General features: G+C 42.3%; 1 protein-coding gene across 2 annotated transcripts in view; it reads left to right on the plus strand.

The window, feature by feature from the left end:
• PAX5 (paired box 5) overlaps positions 1 to 23305 on the plus strand; it is a 298952-nt gene that overhangs the window by 269185 nt on the left and 6462 nt on the right. For both annotated transcript variants that reach the window (XM_060237028.1, XM_060237029.1), the window contains one exon: positions 5857 to 5943. In XM_060237028.1, the coding sequence (XP_060093011.1) occupies positions 5857 to 5943 (87 nt within the window). The remainder of the gene's footprint in view (positions 1 to 5856; positions 5944 to 23305) is intronic.

A 23305-nucleotide genomic window follows, 5' to 3' on the forward strand; every position in this document is an offset into this window, starting at 1 on the left:
CCTGTGCAAGCACCAGTCGTTTCTGACTCTGGGGTGATGTTGCATCACCACGTTTTTACAGCAGACTTTTTTAACGGGCTGGTTTGCCATTGCCTTCCTCAGTCATCTACACTTTACCCCCAGCAAGCTGGGTACTCATTTTACCAACCTCAGAAGGATGAAAGGTTGAGTCAACCTTGAGCCAGCTACCTGAACCCTGCTTCTGCCGAGATTGAACTCAGGTCATGAGCAGAGCTTGAATTGCAAACTGCCACGAGGTTCCTCTTTAATAGTACCCCCTATATATACACGCACACAGACACACACATGCTAAAAGCTATAATCTATTCAAAATATACAATAGTAATAACAGGAAACACTGTAGAAATCTGAGAGGTTGTGTAGTCAAGGTAGAAGTCCCATGAAATGTTTCTGTATGCCAAACAATTCTTACATACTAAACACCACAAGGAATCACTCTTCCCTGAAGACTCGGGGGATGAAGAGAAGCGTATCACTCATCCGTACAGTTACTACATATCTTGACTGTCCCCTGGGCCTTGCTACCAAAGACCTGCCAATAGGACAGAGTTTGTGTTAAGGGGTCTAAGGGAGTCACTTGTGGTCTCAGATGAGGCAGGAACCACTAGCAATGTGGAAGCTCAAGGGAAAAGAAATAGAGTTTGGGTTGAGCAGGCAGGCTCTGTTGTAAGGGAATGAAGTCAGATCTATGGTTTTTGCTAACTGAACCATTTCTAAGACTGAAGTTGAGTTATAAATTTGGTACTATCTGGGGACATGCCACAGTTTTCTTTAGAAGCTCACTGTCATTCAAGCCTCCCTATTTAAAAATAAATAAACTGATGTTTTATGCATGGTGTTCGCAGTATGGTTGTGGTTTTTAACCATATCAGCAGCTTTGAACCCAAACTTTTTTTCGTGGTAGAATTGGCCTGGCTTACATGGGAAACACAGAAACACAATTCCAATATAATGCATATGGCTAACAGGAAAATCTGCCACCAGTTTAAATACATGAAGCAGGAGCAATTTTTTCTTCCTGCAGTTGTTTGGTTTTCTCATGGGGCTGTACCAATTCAGCTTTCATGCAGGAAGTTCACTTGGCTGGAAGCGTCACTATGCGAACATTGCAACAATCTATGTCAAAAATCAGGGTTGCTTTCTTGTGTCTTTTCCTGTGAATTATGCCGAGTGGAGAAAGAATCCCCCCCCTCTCTCTTAAAATTAAAACTTAGAGGTGAAGCCAGTCAGCAGTAGACTTAGTAGACTTCTTTACAAAACACATAATTCACTTGTGGAAAGACACTGCTGTAGTATATGATGATAACTAATTTAGACAACTTTAAAAAGAGATTAGATGATGAATGAAAACTCTCAGAGGCAGTCTACCATTGAATACAAGATGATGGGGTGGGGTCAATGAGAGAAGCATCGCCCTCCATGTCCTTAGTTTTTCTTTTGGGGACGGGGGTGTTAAATATAAAAGATCCTAATTGTAGATCTTTTGTGTAACCTCTGTTTTGCAGACTCAAGACAGAGTACATACACTAGAACTAGCACAAAAGGGGAAAAGAATAAAGGAAAACAAAAAAAGATTTTAAAAAGTCAATATTTATTACTGTTGGTTTATCTTCATTATTCTGGTGTATCTCTGTCTGTTTTAGAGTTCAAGGATGTTAGAGGAGGTTAGATGGAAGACAAAAGAGATGGATGCAGCAAATTCTTCTGCTGCATTCCATCCATCTTTCTGGGTGTCTGAACGTGGGAGTGTGCAAGTGAGTTGGATTGGTGGTGTGAACCCACCAATCCACTCTAGGTGCTCACTGTTTTTTTTTTTAAATCACTGCCACAGAGCACATGAGTGCATGTATGTAAAGGCAGAACAAGCCAAAGCGCCCCCACGTGATATATGGGCACATCGTGTAGGAGCATTTGATTGGGATTTGGCTGCTCCAATTTGGGGTGGCACAATTTGAGACACCTCCAGTGCGCATGAAGCTGCCTGTCTGTACCCAGCCTAAGAGTCCAGTAGCACCTAAGACACCTAAAACCAAGAATAACAAAATTTGTGGCAGAGCTTTCGTGAGTCACTGTTCATTTCTTCAGAACTTCTTCAGAACTTCTCACTTCTGAAGAAATAAGCAGTGACTCATGAAAGCTCGTGCCCTGCCACAAAGTCTTTAAGATGCTACTGGACTCTTACTCATTTCTACTGCTATGGGCAGACTAACACGGCTTCCCATCTTGAACTATCCCCAAAAAATAATTGTGGCTATTTTGAAGATCTAGGGAGAGTCACGAAATAAGGTGTTTCTTTCCCATACTTGAAATCTACGATTTAAAGTGGCCCTCCAAAGCTGTAAGTTCCCCAGAATTTCCCAATACAGAAATAATTGCTGCTTTGGAAGGGCATTTTAAATCATGGAACAGCTCTAGATTTGATACACTAGTATTTTAAAAACTAGTAGATCAAAATGATGTTATTTTGTTGACATGTAAGCTTTTGCTCCCTTTCAAACTGACTTTTCTGTTACCATGATAATTTGGAGACCACAGAAACGTTGAACTATTTTTACACTAGATGGAAATCAAACTGTATTCTAAAGACTGAGTTTCTATGTATTAATAGCCAGTTTGTCTCTCTGTGTGTCATCCATTACAGTGCACAAACTACAGTGATTTCTACCATGTGCTGGTAGGGTTGACAGGTCCCTCTTGGCTACCAGTGGAGGAGGGGGGACTTACTGGGAGCAGCAGGGAGGCCCAACCAATGTACAGCAATGTGTCTGTCATTGCCCACATAACCTGGAAGTGGCATCATCATGTCTGGGATGTTGGGGCAACACTCTTGTATTTTGACAAAAACTCTGTGGTAAATTTGGCTTCTATCATAGAGGTTTTCCACAAATACCAAAGCACTGCCCTGATGTCCTGGATATAATGATGTCACTTCTGGGCTGGGCCATGTTGCTGCACATCAGGTGGATCTCCCTCTTTTTGGGGGTAAGTTCCCCCCTGCTGACCAACTGATTGGCGACAGAGAGGTGGGGCCTGTCAGTGAGGGATCCCTGCCTCCACTGGTGGGGGGGGGGTGGGGCTGGCAACTCTAAGGACTGGCTCTCCAGTGCCAGTGTCCATTTTACGCCAAACACGTATACTTACTGAGAGCCAATGCTTCCTTTGTCAGACATAGAAGAATAGAAGTGGAGATATGAGTCCTTTTATCCTAGTCAGAAGGTGTTGTTGTAAAGAATGCTTATAAAGAATGTAGTGGTACAATGTATACTGTTATCAACTTGATTAGAGCAGAAGGGAAATGCTTGGGGGCAGAAAATTAGCACCTGTAATGAGACAAAAATCCTACATCTCTATTCAGTCCTGAGCGAGGTCCATTGTTCTGAATTTATGAATTAACTCACATTTAGCAATCTCATGCTGTTATTTCCTTTTGACATTTCTTTGCGGACTTCCACTCTTAGTGGTAGAAAGTGCCATCAAATCACTGCTGATTTATCATGACCCCGTAGTGTTTTCAAGGCAAGAGACAATCAGAGATGGTGTGCCATTGCCTGCTTCTGTGTCACAACCCAGGTATTCCTGGGAGATCTCCCATCCAAATACCAGCCAGGGCAGACCTTGCTTAGCTTCTGAAATCTGACAAGATCAGTCAAGAGTAATAATGATGATAGCTGTGCCTAAGTCCTGCTGGCAGCAGTCTACCTATCATGATTAAGCTCATGGCTTTCTCAGGGTGCCAAATGCCTCCGTCAGCATCCTCTGTAATGCTGCCTTCCTTTCTGGGTTGCCATATGTCTGCCTCTGTCAGCTGTGCAAGTGAGAGTTTAATGGCATATAAAACTGGTGTCCTTTCTCCTGTTTGCATGAAATTTGACAGGGATGGTCCCTGCCCTGAGGGCAGTAGTACTTGAAGGTTTCATCCCAACTAAAGGGAAAAACAAAGAAGCTATATTCTAACTGCACACATATCCCACTGAAATGGGATACACCCATGAGAAAATGAATAAATGTCTAACGAATGAACAAAAACGACACTGAAATAAAACAAACAAAAAAAGGTGTGTGTGTGTGGGGGGGGGGAGTACATCACCGAGTTCAGTGGATGCTATCCATTTTAAGGCTATAAGAAATTGAAGGCTGCTGGGAAACACCACCATGTACCCATACCCAGAATCATATATCAGATCTAGATATTTTAATTATTCCTTCCTTCATGAGAGGGATATAAATAATAGGTGGGCCAGTAGTGACTTACAGTAAATCTGGTCTAGTCAGAATTCAGCTCAATGGGGTTTTCTCCCAGGAAGTCTCTTTAGGATTGTATTATTGAAATGTTTTGAGATGGAAACACTCTCCATTGGCCACATCCACCATCATATGTAATGAATATCAGTATAACAACACATATTTGTGCACTTTTAGATTTATTGTACTTCCTATGTGTTATTTCTGTGAGTATAGACCAAGCACCATATCAGAGAACCAGGCTGAGGACGAGCAGATTAAAATTTCTCCTCAGTCGAGAATTTCACTGGGTGACCTTTGCCCATTCACTCCCTTTTCAGTCCAGCCTACCTCATAATTTTTTTGCATGTGTAAGGATGAAAGGGAGAAAAAGGAGAATCATGCCTGCCACCCTGAGCTCCTTAGAGGAAGGGCAGGATAAAAATTAAAGAGAGAGATTAGGCTACTGAAATATTTTTTCTGGCTACCATAATTGAGGAGACACCTGTGCCCATCTGCTGTGTGACAGTGATCATGTAGATGTGGTGGGATTATGTGGAGAAGGTGCCATGGGGAGATAACTATGAGAACAGCTCTTTAAAACACAAGATTTATCTGCCATTATTGGAAGTGTTACTTCTATACTTACACTGTTTTCTGTCAATTTAATTTTACACCCTCTCCAAAGGAACATCATGAATTTATTTGACTTGACCATGGCTGTAATTGCCTTCCAGAAGGTCTGCATGGTGCCACCTCTCTCATTTCCTTCAAATCTCTCCTCAAAACAAACTTTTACTGTAAAGCTTTTGGCATAACCTTTTACTCACCACTCTGCATCATGCTAAACTTGTAATTGATATGATAGCATATTGTTCTTTTCCTTTTTATGCTCATTCTATCCTCTTCCCTTCTTGTTGTCAAATTTAAGATTGCATGCCACTTGAGGCAAAGCACAATGAAAGCCCAGCATAAAATATAAACAATAAGATCTTAATGTTTTCTGATAAGTTACTCTAAAAGACCAGCACCAGTCCAGTGCCAGAAATGAGGTAGAAAATCACTGCTATTTTTAAAAGACCAACATATTTTGAACTATAAATCTATTCCTCAGATATGAGGGGAGAGTTTGATTATTTGCCTATGGGGGCAGCACCGTGGGCTGCCTGAACTTGGGGGCCACCCCCAAACATGACCACCCTGGCTGATCCTCTTTAAAATGTTATGAAATCAAACTACAAATAATTTCAATACTAATTTGTTTATTGCTTGCTTATAAAATGCATGGAAGCAATTTTCAATGCAATCTGTTTGTTGAAATTCAGTGTAGAAAATGAAAGAAAAAGTACAGAAAATCTAACTCTGTCAAAATGGTCCTCAAAGTTATTGGAACATACGTAGATTTTAAAATGATTTCCTTTCTGTAGTTCTTGTTGCAACTTGAAGAAAGACAAATTAGGATGTATGAATAAATCCATAGTTTGCTTTAAACCGTACATTGCTTTTTTTTCTTTGCAAATATATCAAGGCATCTGCTAGAATGTAACCTTTTTTTTTTAAAAAAAAATCTGTTTATCTAAATAATGTTGTGTCTTTCTTTTCTCTTCAATTCAGGGAGTGAATTTTCTGGAAGTCCATACAGCCACCCGCAGTATTCAACATACAACGATTCTTGGAGATTTCCCAATCCTGGATTGCTAGGTAAATTTCCCGCCTCTTATACATGGAGTTTCATAATTCAAAAGGCTAGAAAGAAACCATGGGACTGCAGCTGTAACTAGGAAATTCGGGTAAGGTAGGAAATACACATCCATATATCAGCTGTGCACCTAAAGAAACAGATATCTGTGCAAATGACAAATCATCTAACCAAATGTCAATGTAGTAAATGTAGTAAAAACAGGGGGAAGGGAATATGACTGGCTCCTGTATTGATAAAAATTAGCATAAGGGCCAGTTTACGGTTGAGAACAGTTTAGGGTTCTGAAAAAAAACCAACCCCAAACTCAGTGTTTCCAGAAAAAAATGGTTTTGTGAAAAATAAAATAATATGAAAGTAATCCCCCCTCCAAAAAACAAAAACATGAGGTGTGATGTCTGTGTATGCTCGGACATTGCAAAAAGACTCCCTAGAATTTAGGCAGCATAGTGGGTAGCCTTAGAAACCTAAAATGGTGCCTGATAGTGTGGAAATGGCCACCACAACAAAAAGGAAGAGGAGGAGGAGGTGGTGGTGAGGGCGGGAGGGGGGGGGGATGAATCAGGGCCAAGGGTGGTGGTGTTAAAGGAGGATAGGAGCCAGAGGAGCGAATGAAAGCAGAACTGGATGGGGAAGAAGAAGCATGAGCTGGCAGGGTGAGAGAATATGATTTCCTCTCTCCATGAATCCTTGCACGCCCCCCTCGTGTTCCTTCTGATGTCAAAATGGGTAGCCATATGCCATTAACTTTTACAACAAAATGGAGTCACTCACAAGCCAGTGGGAGCTTGCTGCATACCCAGGAGAAACTCAGTGTATGTAGTAATTTTTTTTCCTCTCCTTCTCTCCCACATACTTCAAGGATTTGCATGTATGCTACCTTCATTCTTCATTCTTGCTTTATGAGATCTCCTGTGGAAGTAGGGTTGCTAGCTCCAGGAAATTTTGGGGATGGAGATTTTGGCGATGGAGCCTGAGGAAGGTGGGGTTTGAGGATGGGAGGGACTTCAATATGGCAGGGGTGGCCAACGGTAGCTCTCCAGATGTTTATTGCCTACACCTCCCATCAGCCCCAGCCAGCATGGTCAATGGCTGGGGCTGCTGGGAGTTGTAGGCAAAAAACATCTGGAAAGCTACTGTTGGCCACCCCTGCAATAGGGTGTAATGCTATAGAGTCCACCTTCCCAAGCAACAGTTTTCCCAGGTGAAATGATCTTTGTCACTTGGAGATCAGTTGTGATAGGAGATCTCCAGCTGCCATGTCGAGGTTGGCTGCTTGCATGCTTTCAGCCTACAATCTAAGAGTGGCAGGGAAACTGCGCTATAGCACTGAGATTAAGCACTAGGTAAGAAACAAACTACAAATGCTCTGCAGCATTCCTCCCTCCCGGTCTTCCCTTGTTTTAACCTTAGATATAGCATTTAAGGCACTGGTGCAAAATGCAGTACAAAGCACAAGAAAACAACAGAGCATTTTCCATATGTTTGAGGCACTTGTGGTCACTTCCAGGAAGTCCTGTTGTATAGTTTTTGATACTTCCTTGCGAATAGTAACGATATTGTAAGCTTCAAGTTGCGCCTTTAAGACCAACTTAGTTTTATTCAGAACGTAAGCTTTCGTGTACTCTCTAAGCACACTTCATCAGACGAGGAATCCAGTACAGTGAGAAAAGCCTCCTGTAGCTGGTAGTCAGTGGCTCTAAAGGAAATTTAGAGGACTAGTAAGGGGTCAAAAGTTAAGAACAGCAATAGTTAAAGACAAAAGTACATGTGTTTATTACAAAAACCTTTTAGGGCCCCAAATGAAGCCTCATAAAATCATCAAAGTGACACCTTCTAAAGTGGCCATTTTCTTCCAAAGTCCACCTTCCAGAGTGGCCATTTTCTCCAGCAGGACCAGCGTAAGGGAGTAGGCAGATGCCTAGGGTGCCACCTGGCCGCAGGGTGGGGGCAGGGGCAGGTGCCCCCTCCTCCACTACACTTGCATCATCCCTGCTAATCTCAGAGGTGTTTGGAGCAGCTTTGAGGCAAGTAAACACACCGCGCACCTGCCCAGTCCCCTCATTTAGAGGCATTCGGAGCTGCTTCAAATGCCTCTGATGCAAGGAAATGCACTATGTGCCCTGCTCCACCCTCTCTGGACCCGGAAGGGGCTGAGCAGGGGCTGCGGGGCAGCGTGTGTGTCTTGCCTGGGGAGCTGGAACTCCCAGCACTGTTCTCTAGGTGAACTGATCTCTGTTGCCTGGAGATCAGATATGATTTCAGGAGATCGCCAGCCACCACCTGGTGGTTGGGAACCCTAGTTGGGAGAAGTAGTGGAGAAGTAAGCAGTTCAAGGGAACTCTGGATATATTTCTCCGTGTCATACCCTGTAAACATCCTCACCACATATTTGTTCTAATTTGTGATGCTATTAAAGAAGCCAGCTTAACGCTTATACATCTAAGCCAAGAACTGTTGTTCTAGATCAGAGGTGTCGAACTCATTTGTTATGAGGGCCAGATCTGATATAAATGAGACCTTGTCCGGCCAGGCCATGTTGGACCAGGCCATATGAATACCTATTTAAGATTGATAGTAGGGATATGAATTTTATAAAGGACACAGACAAACACAATTAAAGATTTTAAAAAAAAACCCAACTTAAACCATGCTTAAAATATTAGTGCTCATTGGTCTTTCTTTGTATCTCTCCCATGGGATCCAGGGAACTGGGCAAAGGAAGCTCTGGTTCTTTCCCTTCCTCCCCAAGGGACCAGGAGGGGGAGGCGCCTCAACGAATGGAGAAAATAGAGGTTTTGCTCTGTAGCTCCTCTGTGATTGAGCAAGCCTTGCAAAGCAAGCTGTGACACAGAAGGAAGCAAGAGAGAGGGAGAAGGAAGCAGATGATAGCCAGTTGATAGGAGCCCAAGAGCCTGATTCGGCCCCCAGGCCAGATGTTTGACACCCCTGTTCTAGATACTCCTTTCTTTAGTCTCCAGCCTGTTTCATTTAGGCTTTTTTTTTTTTTTAAATCTAAGTCTTGCTTGGCACCATGTCAGTATAACACAATAAGGGAAGCATTTTTCAAACTCCTGAAAATTATTTGTTATTTTTTTACTTTGCAATGTATTGGGCATCATGTTCCAGTAGTATCCACTTCTATAGTAAGGCAGAACCCCCTTGGTTCCGGAAGTCTCTTTTCATGCTCCGAATGCAGCAGATTCCAGGGTAGTACTGCTACTCACCACTTTAAAAAAGTATAAGCAGCATCCATTTTATGCCGCTGTCAAAATCTGGCCCAACCTGACCTTATATGTGTGTAGCACATGGTGATTAGAATTCTCCTGCATAATCTATGTGGATGAGGTAAGTAAAATACCAATTAATTGTCACCTCTCTAGCACAGAAATATTGTGCCTTAGAGACTTTCAGATTTATGGATGGAAAGGTTGTTATGAGAGGCCTCTAGCAGAGAAATAATTTTGAATTTTTGTCATTTTTTTTAAAAAAAGAATCAGTTTCTTTGTTTTAAGTAATTGTGTTCCCTAAGTAATTGAACCACCAAAGCTTTTTTAAACATCACATTTCTTGCCCTTAAGCTAATCCTTTGGGAGCAGTTGATGGTTCTAGCATTTTTTATCACACTGTTTTTGTGATACAAAATGACCATTTACTATGACTCCCATTCTGTGGTTGCTCTCAGCCAAAATCAGGAATTATTTTCTGTTTCTACTTTGTTTTGCCAGATGCTCTGTTCTGTGTCAGCTACAATTATGTATATTATTTTATCTGATGCATTTTTATCCTCAAAGTGGAATACATGATTTTCCTCATCTCCATTTTATCCCCACAACAACAATCCTGCAAGATAGGTTGGCCTGAGAGAAAACAACTGGCTCCAGGTCACCAGTGAACTTCCATGGCAAGTGTGGACTTGAACATGAACCTTATCCATCCCCATCAAACCACTATGAATTACTGCCCTTCAATTCTACATAGATCCAGAGGAGTTAGCCGTGTTTGTAGTCTGTTGCTGCAAATAGTAAAGAGTCCAGATGCATCTGATGAAGAGAGCTGTGTTTCTTGAAAGCTTATGCTACAATAAAATTTGTTAGTCTTAAAGGTGCTACTGGACTCTTTGCTATTCTTCAGTTCTACAAAATCCATAGCCCCAAATAGAGCAGATGGCAGAATCAGATCATTCCATGCAGTTGATGGAATCCTCTCCTCTGCGCGCCCTACACCTTGTGATTTGGACCCATGCCCCTCCTGGCTAATTAAATCCTGCCTGAGGGAGCTAGATTGTCCTTTACGGGACATCATAAATAGATCCCTCTCAGAGGGGCGTTTTCCATCATCTCTGAAAGAGGCTTTGGTCCGACCCCTCTTGAAAAAAAGTACAGCAGACCCGGCCGAATTGGCAAACTACCGACCGGTCTCCAATTTACCATTTTTAGGCAAAATAATAGAGAGGGCAGTGGCGTTGCAATTGCAGAGCTTTCTAGATGACGCTTCCATCCTAGACCCTTGCCAGTCCGGCTTTCTCCCGGGCTATGGGACGGAGACAGTACTGGTCGCCCTGGTAGATGATCTCCAACGGCACCTGGATCGGGGCAGTGTGGCGGTGCTGATGCTGTTAGATCTGTCGGCCGCGTTCGACACGGTCGACCATCGGCTACTGACCTGCCGCCTCGCCGACATAGGGGTGAGGGGGTCTGCCTTACAGTGGCTCTCCTCCTTCCTCGAGGATCGGGGACAAAGGGTGGCTATTGGGGGCGAGCGGTCCTGGAGGCGCACACTGGACTGTGGAGTGCCCCAGGGGCAGTTCTCTCACCAATGTTATTCAATATCTGTGTGTGCCCTCTTGCCCAGATTGCCAGGAGATACGGACTTGGGTGCCATCAATATGCAGATGACACCCAACTCTATCTGCTGATGGACGGCCGGCCTGACTGCGTCCCTGAGAATTTAGACCGGGCCTTGCAGGATATGGCAACTTGGTTGAGGGGGAGCGGGTTGAAATTGAATCCAGCGAAGACAGAAGTCCTTTGTCTGGGTCGGGGTGCTTGGGAAGGGGAAATACCTCTTCCGGTCTCCTGGGTTAGGAGTCTGGGAGTTTTACTGGAGCCTTCATTATCAATGGAGGCCCAGATTGCAGCCACCGCCAAGTCAGCCTTTTTCCACCTAAGGCGGGCAAGGCAGTTGGCTCCCTTCCTAGAGTGCCAAGATCTGGCAACAGTACTTCATGCAACGGTCACCTCGAGACTGGATTACTGTAATGCCCTCTACATGGGGCTGCCTCTGTACCGAACCCGGAAGCTGCAGCTAGTGCAGAATGCAGCGGCTAGACTGTTGCTGGGGCTTCCTAAATGGGAGCACATACAGCCTGGACTGCGCGAGCTGCACTGGCTGCCAGTTATATATCGGGTTCGTTACAAAGTGCTGGTCATTACCTTTAAAGCCCTATATGGTCGAGGACCTGTCTACCTTAGGGACCGTCTCTCCCCATATGAACCCCAGAGAGCACTGAGGTCAGCCGGAAAAAAACTTGTTGACTACTCCCGGACCGAGAGAGGTGAAGCTGCAATGTACCCGTAACCGGGCCTTCTCCTCTGTAGCCCCGAGCCTATGGAACCAACTTCCAGAGGAAATGCGGGCCCTGCGGGACCTTGAACAATTCCGCAGGGCCTGCAAGACCTTCCTCTTCCGACTGGCTTTCGCTGACGAAGAAAGAAATTGCTAATGATAACCGCCATCCTAAAAGAACAGTATTAGCACTTTTATTAACTTAATTAATTAATTTTTAAACCTAATCAGAATTTTAATGCTTAAATGTAATTTTGTGTTTTTTGCTTTCTTTGTATAATTGAAATTTGCATGATGTTGTTAGCCGCCCTGAGCCTGCTCCGGCGGGGAGGGCGGGATACAAATAAAATTATCTATCTATCTATCTATCTATCTATCTATCTATCTATCTATCTATCTATCTATCTATCTATCTATCTATCTATCTATCTATCTATCTATCTATCTATCTATCAGATGTGAAACACATGAAGGATTAGTTCCCAGCTTCAAATGTGTGGTTTCACACATGCATGACTATTACTTGATTTCTTATCACTTAACTGGACAGCACACTGAAGGTGGCAGAGTGCACTGTACCACTTCAAATTATAGACACGGGGTGCATTCTAAACATTTGAAATGCAAATATAAAATTTAACATATCCATGCAAGTTAAAAGCTAGCCCATCAGGGCAAAAGGTTGTTTCCAGACTACTCCCTGCAGTGTTGTTTATCTATTTGTGGGGAATATTTTATTTGCCAATATAAGTCAATACAATGCAGTTGAATGAAAGGTTTTTTTTTTTTTTAAAAAAAACCCATAAGATAATGTTAAAAATGTGTTTGGCCACCTGCAGTCTGAAGTACTGTAAAACATTTAGGCATCTCAGGGTGCTGCTATCTAATTCCCACCATATTATTTTGCATACATAGATCAAGCCTGAATGTGTGAAATGATTCCATTGACAAGTATTAAACTTCAAGTGATACATGCATTTTGAAAACCTCATTTACATAAATGGGGTGTAGTGATGTAGGGGGTATGAACGGTGGACTCTAATCTGGGAAATCTGGTTTGATTCCTCACTCCTTCACATGGAAGCCAGCTGGGTGACCTTGGGCCAATCACAGTTCTCTCAGAGCTCTCTCAGCTCCACCTACCTCACAAGGTTCCTGTTGTGGGGAGAGGAAGGGAAGGCCACTTTGAGGTTCCTTAAGGTAGAGAAAAGCTGGGTATAAAAACTAACTCTTCTTCATCCTCCTCTGTAACAACAACTCTATGGGATAGATTAGGCTGAGAATGAGTGGCCCAAAGTCACCTTGTAAACTTCCATGATAGAGTGGGATTTGAAACTGAATTTTCTGGATCCTAATCCAACACTGTAACTAATGCAAAAATGTAGGGTTTTTTTGTATTGGTTATAGTATTGGAAAGAAGACCGCAATCCCCAAAAGACTACAGTTTAGACTTTTGAGTAGATAATTTTGATTTCTACTGTTTTTTTCTACTATTAGAGGACATGATGTTGTAAAATGAACAAGATCTAAGCACCACTGAATAAAATAAAAATAGGGTGAAAAACCATAAGGTAAACAAAAATCATACCAACCACTTTTTTAAATTAAAAAAAATCATAAATCAAATAATTATATTAAATCAAATTTTTTTCATGTGGAACATTTAATTTAAAAGATTTTTTCCCTGTAAAACAAAGAAATCTTTTTAGGACAAGGACATTTATCTGCCTTTTCTGATCTTATACATCTTCTTTTCTTAGGGGCATAGTCTTGTTAATGCTTGAAATAGTTGGTCTCCGCTATTTTGTGCACATTTGTTTTTCCCCTAGGAGTATTTATTCCATAGTTCAGAGATGCCTTGATGCATGATAAATGCCAATAGCATTGTTTACCCCTGTGCTGTGTGCTGGAGGGCTGCAGTAACAGCAAGGACAGACCAAACTTATAGCTATCCACTAGATTTTTAGAAATGTATTTGCATACTTTATGATTTGGGATTTAAGCTGGTAAGAAACATCTAAAGACAGCATAAACCATATTTACCGTAACCTTAGCATTATGTTACTTTTGTGCTATAAAGGGCCTGATTGCAGTACATCACTGTGGTATATGAATGCCGTCCTGTAGCTTTGTAAATGGCCTGACTGCATCTTCCATGTGAGCTCATACATTTTTGATTCCAATAAGACAGAGGCTCATTTGTGTTGTTGCTGTAGCTAAAAAAAAAATACCTTCTTTCATTGAAGAAGGCGAGGAGGAGTTGGTTTTATAACCCATCCTTCACTACCCAAAGGAGTCTCAGAGTGGCTTACAATCACCTTCCCTTCCTTTCCCCACAACAGACACCCTGTGAGGTAGGTGGGGCTGGGAGAGCTCTGAAAGAGCAGTGACTGACCCAAGGTCACCCGACTGGCTTTATATGGAGGAGTGGGGAATCAAACCCAGTTCTCCAGATTAGAGTCCCTCACTCTTAACTATTACAACAAACTGGCACTATAGCAAAGTGGCAAGAGAAGCAATGATTGCCTTCTGTTTCAAACTGAGCCATATTGAATTAGCCTTATAATTATTCCTTTTGCTTTTTACTGAAATTATACACATAGTTTCCTCTTCTGTGTGTTTAGCTTCCAGCTCTTTTGTATCATCTAGATCATAACTCCTTTCTTAGGCTTGCCAGCCTCCAAGTGAAACTTGGAGATCTCGTGCTAATACAGTTGATCTCCAGATGACCAAGATCAGTTCCACTAGAGAAAATGGCTGCTTTGGAGGGTAAATGCTATGGCATTATACCCTGCTGAGGTCCCTCCCCAACCCTGCTCTTCCAGGGCTCCATCCCCAAAATCTCCAGTTATTTCCCAACTCAGAGCTGACAACTCTACGTGTGGGGTTGGACCCAATCTAAATTTTTCATCAACAAAATGGAACTTTCCTGCTCCACATTCTCACTGCAGGCCACAGATGTCCACAAAATGCTGCTCCTGATATTGGGGGAGGAGATCCTGAAGGGAAAGGGATTTGCAATGGGAATCAGCAGAAACTGCAGAAAATTCAGTCTGGATCTAACCCAAGTGCTTACTTGAAATTCAGTATTTGACAGCAACCAGGCACATTTATGAAACTGGACAAATAATAATTAAGACTTCATGTACCTTCAGCTGGTAGTTGAGGCTTTTCTTGTGACTGGGGAATCTAGGAGACAACCATGCATTTTAGGAATCTCTGTACGTTTGGAGAAGTCTAATGAAGAGAAATTATTAAATTTCATGTTTGTTTGTTTTTAAAAATAACTTCTTTACCATTTTCACTCATTACCTTTGACTTGACGTTGATCAGTGCAGATCTTGTTTGATGCCTGTTCCCTCTTCTGAATTGATGTGATTTGTGTATATTGTGGAATCTAAGTGAGCCTGACAGGACTGTCTTTTGGATATACCTGGGCTTTTGTGTGTGTGTGTGTATCTATATAGTTGTTGTCACTGAGGACAGGGGTCATGAAATTGTCAGTATTGGCATGTCTTCATATGAGGTGAAAGGGTTTGGAACCAGTCAATTAGGATTAGAATCAGTACTTCTGTGGGTTTCTATAAAAGGATTAGAGAACAAGTATGAGCCAGAAATGACTGTGTCAAGAAATAAATTGATGATAATATGAATTAGAAAGTGGGAGAAAAATGACAGAAGAATGGACAAGTTTATTCTGGAAATGAGCGTAATGGCAGGGGGGTGGGAAGAGTGAATGTTTTGCAATGGGATGTTTTCATTTTTCACTTTAAATACAAGCCTTTTTGATTTCACCACAGAAAAGTGAATTGGGAAAAAAGTCCTACCTAGAAGATATAAAGAATGCTGCCAGGGAGCTATAAAGAAAAATAGGGCTTTAATAGTCAGATGGAGTTGAAAACACCAAACTGCAAGAAAGGAAATAGAAGGTCAAATTTAGAGAACAAGGGAAACTGATGGCTGATTCAAAAGTGCTTAATTATTTTTGCCAAACACACATACATCCATACCCTGGCTTCCTTTGATTCTGTTGTTTTTAATATAGCTAGGCCTTTGATCATTTCACTTTTTTCCAAACTTTAGTTGGCCATGAGCCACTTGTATGCTTCAGTATAATTCTCTGAAATATTTTTGCTTGTGGAATCTGAGAGAGACAGACCCTGTGTTTAGTGATGCAAAACTTCCAGGAATGTTGAAAACATGGGGGGGGGGGGGAATGTTTCCCCTCTTTGAAAGAGGAAAAAAAAAATCCCTCACAGAAATGCTGGAGAAAATGAAATAGGCACAATGGTTATTTTCCTATCAACCCTTTAAAGTGATTAACAGCATAAAATGTGTGTCATTTAATAACTTAGCATATAAAATTGTACTATTTAGGATATTTAAAAGTATAATTGTCTTAGTTTTCTATAAGAAAAATTGCAAATATACCTAATTCTTGGGAGACAGTTGTGGACTGCTGCACCCTAGAATACCTTAGCACAGGGGTGGTCAATGGTAGTTCTCCAGATGTTTTTTTGCCTACAACTCCCATCAGCCATGCTGGATGGGGCTGATGGGAGTCATAGGCAAAAAACATATGGAGAGCTACCATTGGCCACCCCTGCCTTAGCATGTGTCTTAATTTTTGCCATCTCAGAGGAAGGAAGAAATAAAAATTGAAGGTAGGAAATAAATCCTTTAATAAATAAAACACTCTTATACATACACAATATACTAGGCTTAGAGTAGCCAGTTCCCCTTGGTCACTGGTGGGGGTTGAGGGGACAGGGCTTTTTTTGAGCAGGAACGTAGTTCCAGCTGGCTTGGTGTCAGGGTGTGGCCTAATATGCAAATAAGTTCCTGCTTGGCTTTTTCTACCAAAAAAAAAAGCCCTGTGAGGGGATATTAGCTTCAGGTTGGGGAACTCCTGGGGAGCTGTGGGAAGGGCTTGGGGAGAGCAGGGACCTCAGTTGGGTACAATGCCATTGAGTCCACCCTCCAGAGCATCCATTTTCTCCTGGGGAACTGATCCCTGTAGTCTGGAGATGAGCTGTAATACTGTGAGATTCGCAGGTCCCACTTGGAGGCTGGCTTCCCTGACATGCTACCAGCACTGAAGATGCTGAACTTTTAAATTAAATATTATCATTAAACTCATTACAGCATATTGTGTGTGTGTGTATGTTAACTGCTGTCAAGTTGTTCTGTCATGGCAACTTTATGAATTAATGTGCTCTAAAGTCATCCTATCATTAACAGCCTTGCTCTTGCAAACTGAGGCCCGTAGCTTCCTTTATTGAGCAATCCATCTCATGTTGGATCTTCTTTTCTTGGTGCTGTCAACTTTTCCTAGCATTATTGTCTTTACCAGTGAATCTTGTCTTCTCATATTAACTGTGGTCAAAATTATTCACATGTAAACAACAAGCATATTTTGAAGATATGTTGTGTATTACTACAGTATACAATGGAATTACTGTCTAATTCTGTAAATTATCATTTATAATTTAGGCTGCTAGGCAGGAGACTTAAGGCCAGGACCTCCAAGGTAGCCTTCTCAGAAGTGCTACCTGTTCCACGTACAGGGCTGGAGAGAGAGGCACAAATTAGAAGTCTCAATGTGTGGATGAGACGATGGTGTAGGGAGGAAGGGTTTAAGTTTGTTAGGCACTGGGATGCTTTCTGGAACAAGCGGAAGCTGTACAAAAGAGACGGTCTCCACTTGTCCCCAGATGGAACCAGGCTGCTGGCGCTTAAAATCAAAAAGGTGGCAGAGCAGTTTTTAAAGTAAATCTTGGGGGAAAGCCGACAGGAGAGGAAATGTCTCTGGTTCGGGAGGACTCATCTCAAAGAGATTAAGGGCGTTTTCGCACTGACCTTACGCCGGAGCGACGTCCCTCTTCACCGCGCAGCGCCTGCGCGGATTTTGCACTAATTGCTCCGCAGAACCCGGAAGAGCCGCAAAGTCCCGTGGCTTTTGCGTCGCAAATGTAAACCGCCAAAAACCAGTTTACATTTGCGACGCAAAAGCCGCGGGACTTTGCGGCTCTTCCGGGTTCTGCGGAGCAATTAGTGCGAAATCCGCGCAGACGCTGCGCGGTGAAGAGGGACGTCGCTCCGGCGTAAGGTCAGTGCGAAAACACCCTAAGTGTTAGCTGTGACTTTTCTACCGGGTAATGGATCAGAGTTGTCAACTGAGATGGTGACAAACAGTATGGACTGTCTGCCAAAGTCTCGAGGCAGCAGGAGGAAGGTTGCGGGCCTAACTTGCCTGGGAAATTATAGATGTTTGTATGCAAATGTTAGAAGTGTTTGAAGTAAAATTGGTGAGTTGGAATGTTTAGTGTTGGGGGAAAACATAGACATTGTGGGAATTTCAGAAAACTTGGTGGAATGAGGAGAATCAGTGGGACACAGTGATTCCTGGATATAAGTTATATTGGAAGGATAGGGAGGGAAGGGTTGGAGGTGGGTGGCTCTGTATGTCAGAGAGGGTATACAGTCCCGTAAGACTGAGGTCAGAGAATTAGATTCCCTTCTAGAAATGCTTTGGGTCGAAATTTCACTATGGAAGTTTGTTATCGCCCACCAAATCAAAAGATAGAGGACAATTATAATATGATGGAAGGAGTAAAGATAGTGGTTAAACGTAAAAACTGTGTCATAATAGGTGATTTTAACTACCCGCAGATTGTTTGGGTCAATATGCGTTCTGGGCAAGAGAAAGAGATTGAGTTTCTAAACAATCTCAATGACTGTGCTATGGAGCAGATGGTCACAGAACCTACCAGGGGTGGGGCGATCCTGGATTTGGTCCTAAGTAATGCCCAAGAATTGGTGAGAGATGTAAAAGTGATCGCACCGCTTGGGACCAGTGACCATAACTTTATTGATTTCACCATTTGTATAAATAGGGAGTTGCCCCCAAAGACCAGCACAACCACGTTTAACTTTAAAAGGGGTAAATCCTCTGAGATGAGGAGGCATGTGAAGAGGAAACTGAAAGGAAAGGTAAATACAGTCAGATCCCTTGGGGAAGCTTGGAGGCTATTTACAATCCTAGAAGGCAGGGAGGCAGTGGGGCCCTTGGATGACCAAGGGGTAAAAGGATTACTGAAGGAAGATAGGGAAATGGCCGAGAAGCTGAATGCATTTTTTACCTCTGTCTTCACTGTGGAAGATGAAGAGTGTTTGCCCGCTCCAGAACCACTAATTTTGGAAGGGGCGTTGAAAGACCTGAGTCAGATTGAGGTGACAAGAGAGGAGGTCCTACAACTGATTGATGAATTAAAAGCTAATGTCACCAGGTCCGGATGGCATACATCCAAGGGTTCTGAAAGAACTCAAAGGTGAACTTCTGGATCTCCTGACAAAAATATGTAATCTTTCATTGAAATCTGCCTCCATTCCTGAGGATTGGAAGATAGCAAATGTCATCCCCATCTTTAAAAAGGGTTCCAGAGGAGATCCAGGAAACTACAGGCCAGTCAGTCTGACTTCAATACCTGGAAAGTTGGTAGAAACCATTATCAAGGACAGAATGAGTAGGCACATTGATGAACACAAGTTATTGAGGAAGACTCAGCATGGGTTCTGTAAGGGAAGATTTTGCCTCATTAACCTGTTACAGTTTTTTGAGGAAGTGAACAAACGTGAACAAAGGAGACCAAATAGATGTTGTTTACCTTGACTTCCAGAAAGCTTTTGATAAAGTTCCTCATCAAAGGCTCCTTAGTAAGCTCGAGAGTCATGGAGTAAAAGGACAGGTCCCTTTGTGGATCAAAAACTGCCTAATTAATAGGAAGCAGAGAGTGAGTATAAATGGGCAGTCTTCGCAATGGAGGATGGTAAGCAGTGGGGTGCTGCAGGGCTCAGTACTGGGTCCCATGCTCTTTAACTTGTTCATTAATGATTTGGAGCTGGGAGTAAGTAGTGAAGTGGCCAAGTTTGCAGATGACACTAAATTGTTCAGGGTGGTGAGAACCAGAGAGGATTGTGAGGCACTCCAAAGAGATCTGTTGAGGCTGGGTGAGTGGGCATCAATGTGGCAGATGAGGTTCAATGTGGCCAAGTGCAAAGTAATGCATGTTGAGGCCAAAAATCACAGCTACAAATACAAGTTGATGGGGTGTGAACTGGCAGAGACTGACTAAGAGTCAGTCTTGGGGTCTTGGTAGATAAGTCACTGAAAATGTCAAGACAGTGTGTGGTTGCAATAAAAAAGGCCAACGCTATGCTGGGAATTATTAGGAAGGGAATTGAAAACAAGTCAGCCAGTATCATAATGCCCCTGTATAAATTGATGGTGCAGTCTCATTTGGAATACTGTGTACAATTTTGGTCACCACACTTCAAAAAGGATATGAAAAAAGTGCAGAAAAGGACAACTGGAATGATTAAAGGTTTGATACACTTTCCCTATGAAGAAAGGTTAAAATGCTTGGGGCTCTTTAGCTTGGAGAAACGTCGACTGTGGGGTGACATGATAGAAGTTTATAAAATTATGCATGAGATGAAGAAATTAGAGAAAGAAGTACTTTTCTCCTTTTCTCACAATACAAGAACTCATGGGCATTCAATTATTCAATTGCTGAGCAGTCAGGTTAGAACGGATAAAAGGAAGTACTTCTTCACTCAAAGGGTGATTAACATGTGGAATTACAGTTACAGTTTGCTTTATTACGGTCCATGACCAAATACACAGCACAATGCAAGCCAACAACAACCACATAAAAATTGTAAAAATCAAGATGGACCTAAGTAGGTAAAACGTAAGATATTTAAAAAATAAATGTGAAAATAAAATATAGGACATTAGTATGAATAATGAGATAAGACAAATAATACAGTAGTGGTCAAACATCTTCTAGCTTAATAAATATAGTACATATAATAAAAGGTTTTAAAATTATACAGCTCCAGAAAAAATATTAGCTAGAATACACTGGTTAAAATTACAATCTGTTACCTCGACATTAACTTGTAAGAACCATAAAATGCAATTTGATTGCATGGGAACAAAATTTGGCAACTTTATGCATGGTCTCTGTATTTATATCAGTTTCAGTAGCATTTGTGATGGTATACACTCAGGCATTTAAGAAAAGATAAAATACAAGCTTGGAAATATTCAAAAAAACAGTCAGTTCAGGACCCCTTCTTTACATAATACTCATGAATTCTCCTAGCTGCCGCCATAAATTTGGCACAATTAATTGTGAATTGGGGGTTAAAATCTGATAACAGCGTATTTCTGATTTTGAAATCAGAAAACCCGAGACATCCCTCCAACAAAGAATAAATGTACCTGGCTCGTATGCCAGGGTATAGGCCACACCCAAACAAAACATGGTCAATCATTTCAACTTTATCTGCACCACAAGGACAAACCTGCTCAGCCATAGGCACCTTTCTAAAGCCGCCCTCAACGACTGCTGAAGGAAAGATATTATAACGGGCCATAGAAAAGGCTCTTCTGTGGGATGGTATTGTTAGAGTCGAGATATAGGGGGCTGGAGCTAACACATATCTCCTTTGAGGGGGAGCTAGATAATCCGGGACCTTGGCAATATCATTCTGTCTCTCAATGTCTTGTAGTCTCTGTTTGACTATGGCCCTGGATTCAGGTGAAAAGCCAAGCGTAGACAATTTCTGATGGATGGCTCTAACCCAAGAGGAACAATAACTATCCTTTAAAATCAACGATGTGATATTCGTGGGGCAATGGCTGAGATTAAGCCAAGTGGTGATTGAAAGTAGGCTCACCCTAGCCTCTATCCTTAGCAAGCCAGTTTCCAGGCGTAGTACTGCATTGGAAACGCAGGCTGGAAAGTGGAAAATGGCTCTCAAGAATTTGGACTGAATTTTCTCAAGGGGATCAAAACTTGATAAGGATGGACCCAACATAGTTCCATAAGTGAGTTGGGGTATTGTTTTGGCCAAGTAGAGTTTTAATGCAACTGGTATAAAATGCCCCCCTTTCGTGAGAAAAAACCTAATGGTGGCCTGGGTCGATTTGTGACCAGAAATGGCAGCATATTCGTGGTGAGCCTTCTTTGACCCTGAGGACTGAATCATGACCCCCAAATATTTGTAAATTGTTACCTGTTATAGACTATGGCATTTATATTCCATCTCCTTAGCCTGGGTTTTGGGCCAAAAGCCATTACTTTGGTTTTCTGATAATTAATCTCTAAGAGGTTATGATCACAATAAAGACCAAATTGAGCTAAACATGTGGAATTTACTGCCACAGGAGGTGGCGGCAGCTACAAGCATAAACAGCTTCAGGAGGGGATTGGATAAAAATATGGAGCAGAGGTCCATCAGTGGCTATTAGCCACAGTATATTATTGGAACTGTCTGGGGCGGTGATGCTCTGTATTCTTGGTGCTTGTTGGGAGACAAAGTGGAAGGGCTTCTAGACCCACTTGTGAATCTTCTGATGGCACTTGGAGTTTTTTGGGGGGGCCACTGTGTGACAGAGTGTTGGACTGGATGGGCCATTGGCCTGATCCAACATGGCTTCTCTTATGTTCTTATGTAATTTATGCTATGCCCTTAGAGTAAAACTATGGCTTAAACGTTTCAATCATTCACTCATTTTTCATACAATACATTTCAAGTGAGGAAAAGCCTTGTTTTAAGAAGCTTTTCACACATTCCAAAAGAGAATATATTTTATAGGAGGTGTTGTCCCCCTAGTTCTCCTCAAGTTGTCCCTTGAGCAATCTGCTAATTTTTAAAAAGTGTAATGTTGATTGAGTTATAACATGAATTTTTTCATTATAATATAGCAACATTATAATGTTGGGACAAAATGGGCAGTGAGGTTTCATGTAGCTTTCTCTGTGCAGTTACCCATCCATGAAATTCCTTTCCTCTCATTTTTTTAGTTGGGTAGGTTTTGTCGCCTCACACATGTATTCAGCGGTCGTTTTGTAGAAAAATAGGTAGTGGAGCTCATTAGCATAATTCATTAGCATAGCCCCCCCACCAGGCAAAAGCAACTTGACGCAAAAAAGGAGAGCCCCAGGTGAGCGAGGCCTGCTTGGGATGGCTAGAGATCCAGCCAGCCCAAGCAGGCCTTGTTCACCTGGGGCTCTCCTTGGCCACCCCCCCACACACAGTCAAAAGGCCAGCAACCTACCCGCTGCCCAAAATCACATAAGAAGTGGAGAAAGGGTGGTGTGGGCTTCTCCAGGGATTAATGAGAGTTGATGGGGCTGTGGCAAAGCTCCTGGTGTCTGGCTAGCTGTCCGCTCTCCTAATCCAGGGATTGTTATGCAACTGCACCTACTATTCAATGGACAAGGTGTGTAGGTGGGGCGTAGGGTGCCCCGTCAGAAAGGTTCAGGAGCTGTGCTCCTGTGAGCTCCTGCTGAATTCAAGGCCTGCGTGTATTGTTGTTTCATTCTTCCCTGCCCCCCGTCTCTTCCTTTATGGCTTCCAGTGTGTTTTTGATGACAATTCAGTCCTTCAAATATCTAAAAATAACAGACTAATATAATTGATTTGATAATCATGGAAACTCAACATGTGCAGTGTTTCCATTTAGTGTGCTTCATAATTATTGAATAACAGTTATGAATTGGTGTATTCAGTCTGATAATCACAAATGGAATACTATTTTCATTAAGATTTTGTGGGAACCTTTGCCTACTGTTTTCTTAGATAGCGACTAAGGAGTAACAGGGGACCTTTGGCGGCAGCCATGCTGTTCTGCATGATACACCCAGTCTTTTTACAATGCTATGATGTTATAATGTTACTGCATATGTGTTAAAAATAGCAGTTCCGTTGTTGATGAAGTAC

Source organism: Heteronotia binoei, chromosome 4 (assembly GCF_032191835.1).
Source record: "Heteronotia binoei isolate CCM8104 ecotype False Entrance Well chromosome 4, APGP_CSIRO_Hbin_v1, whole genome shotgun sequence".
NCBI classification, from domain to species: Eukaryota; Metazoa; Chordata; class Lepidosauria; order Squamata; family Gekkonidae; genus Heteronotia; species Heteronotia binoei.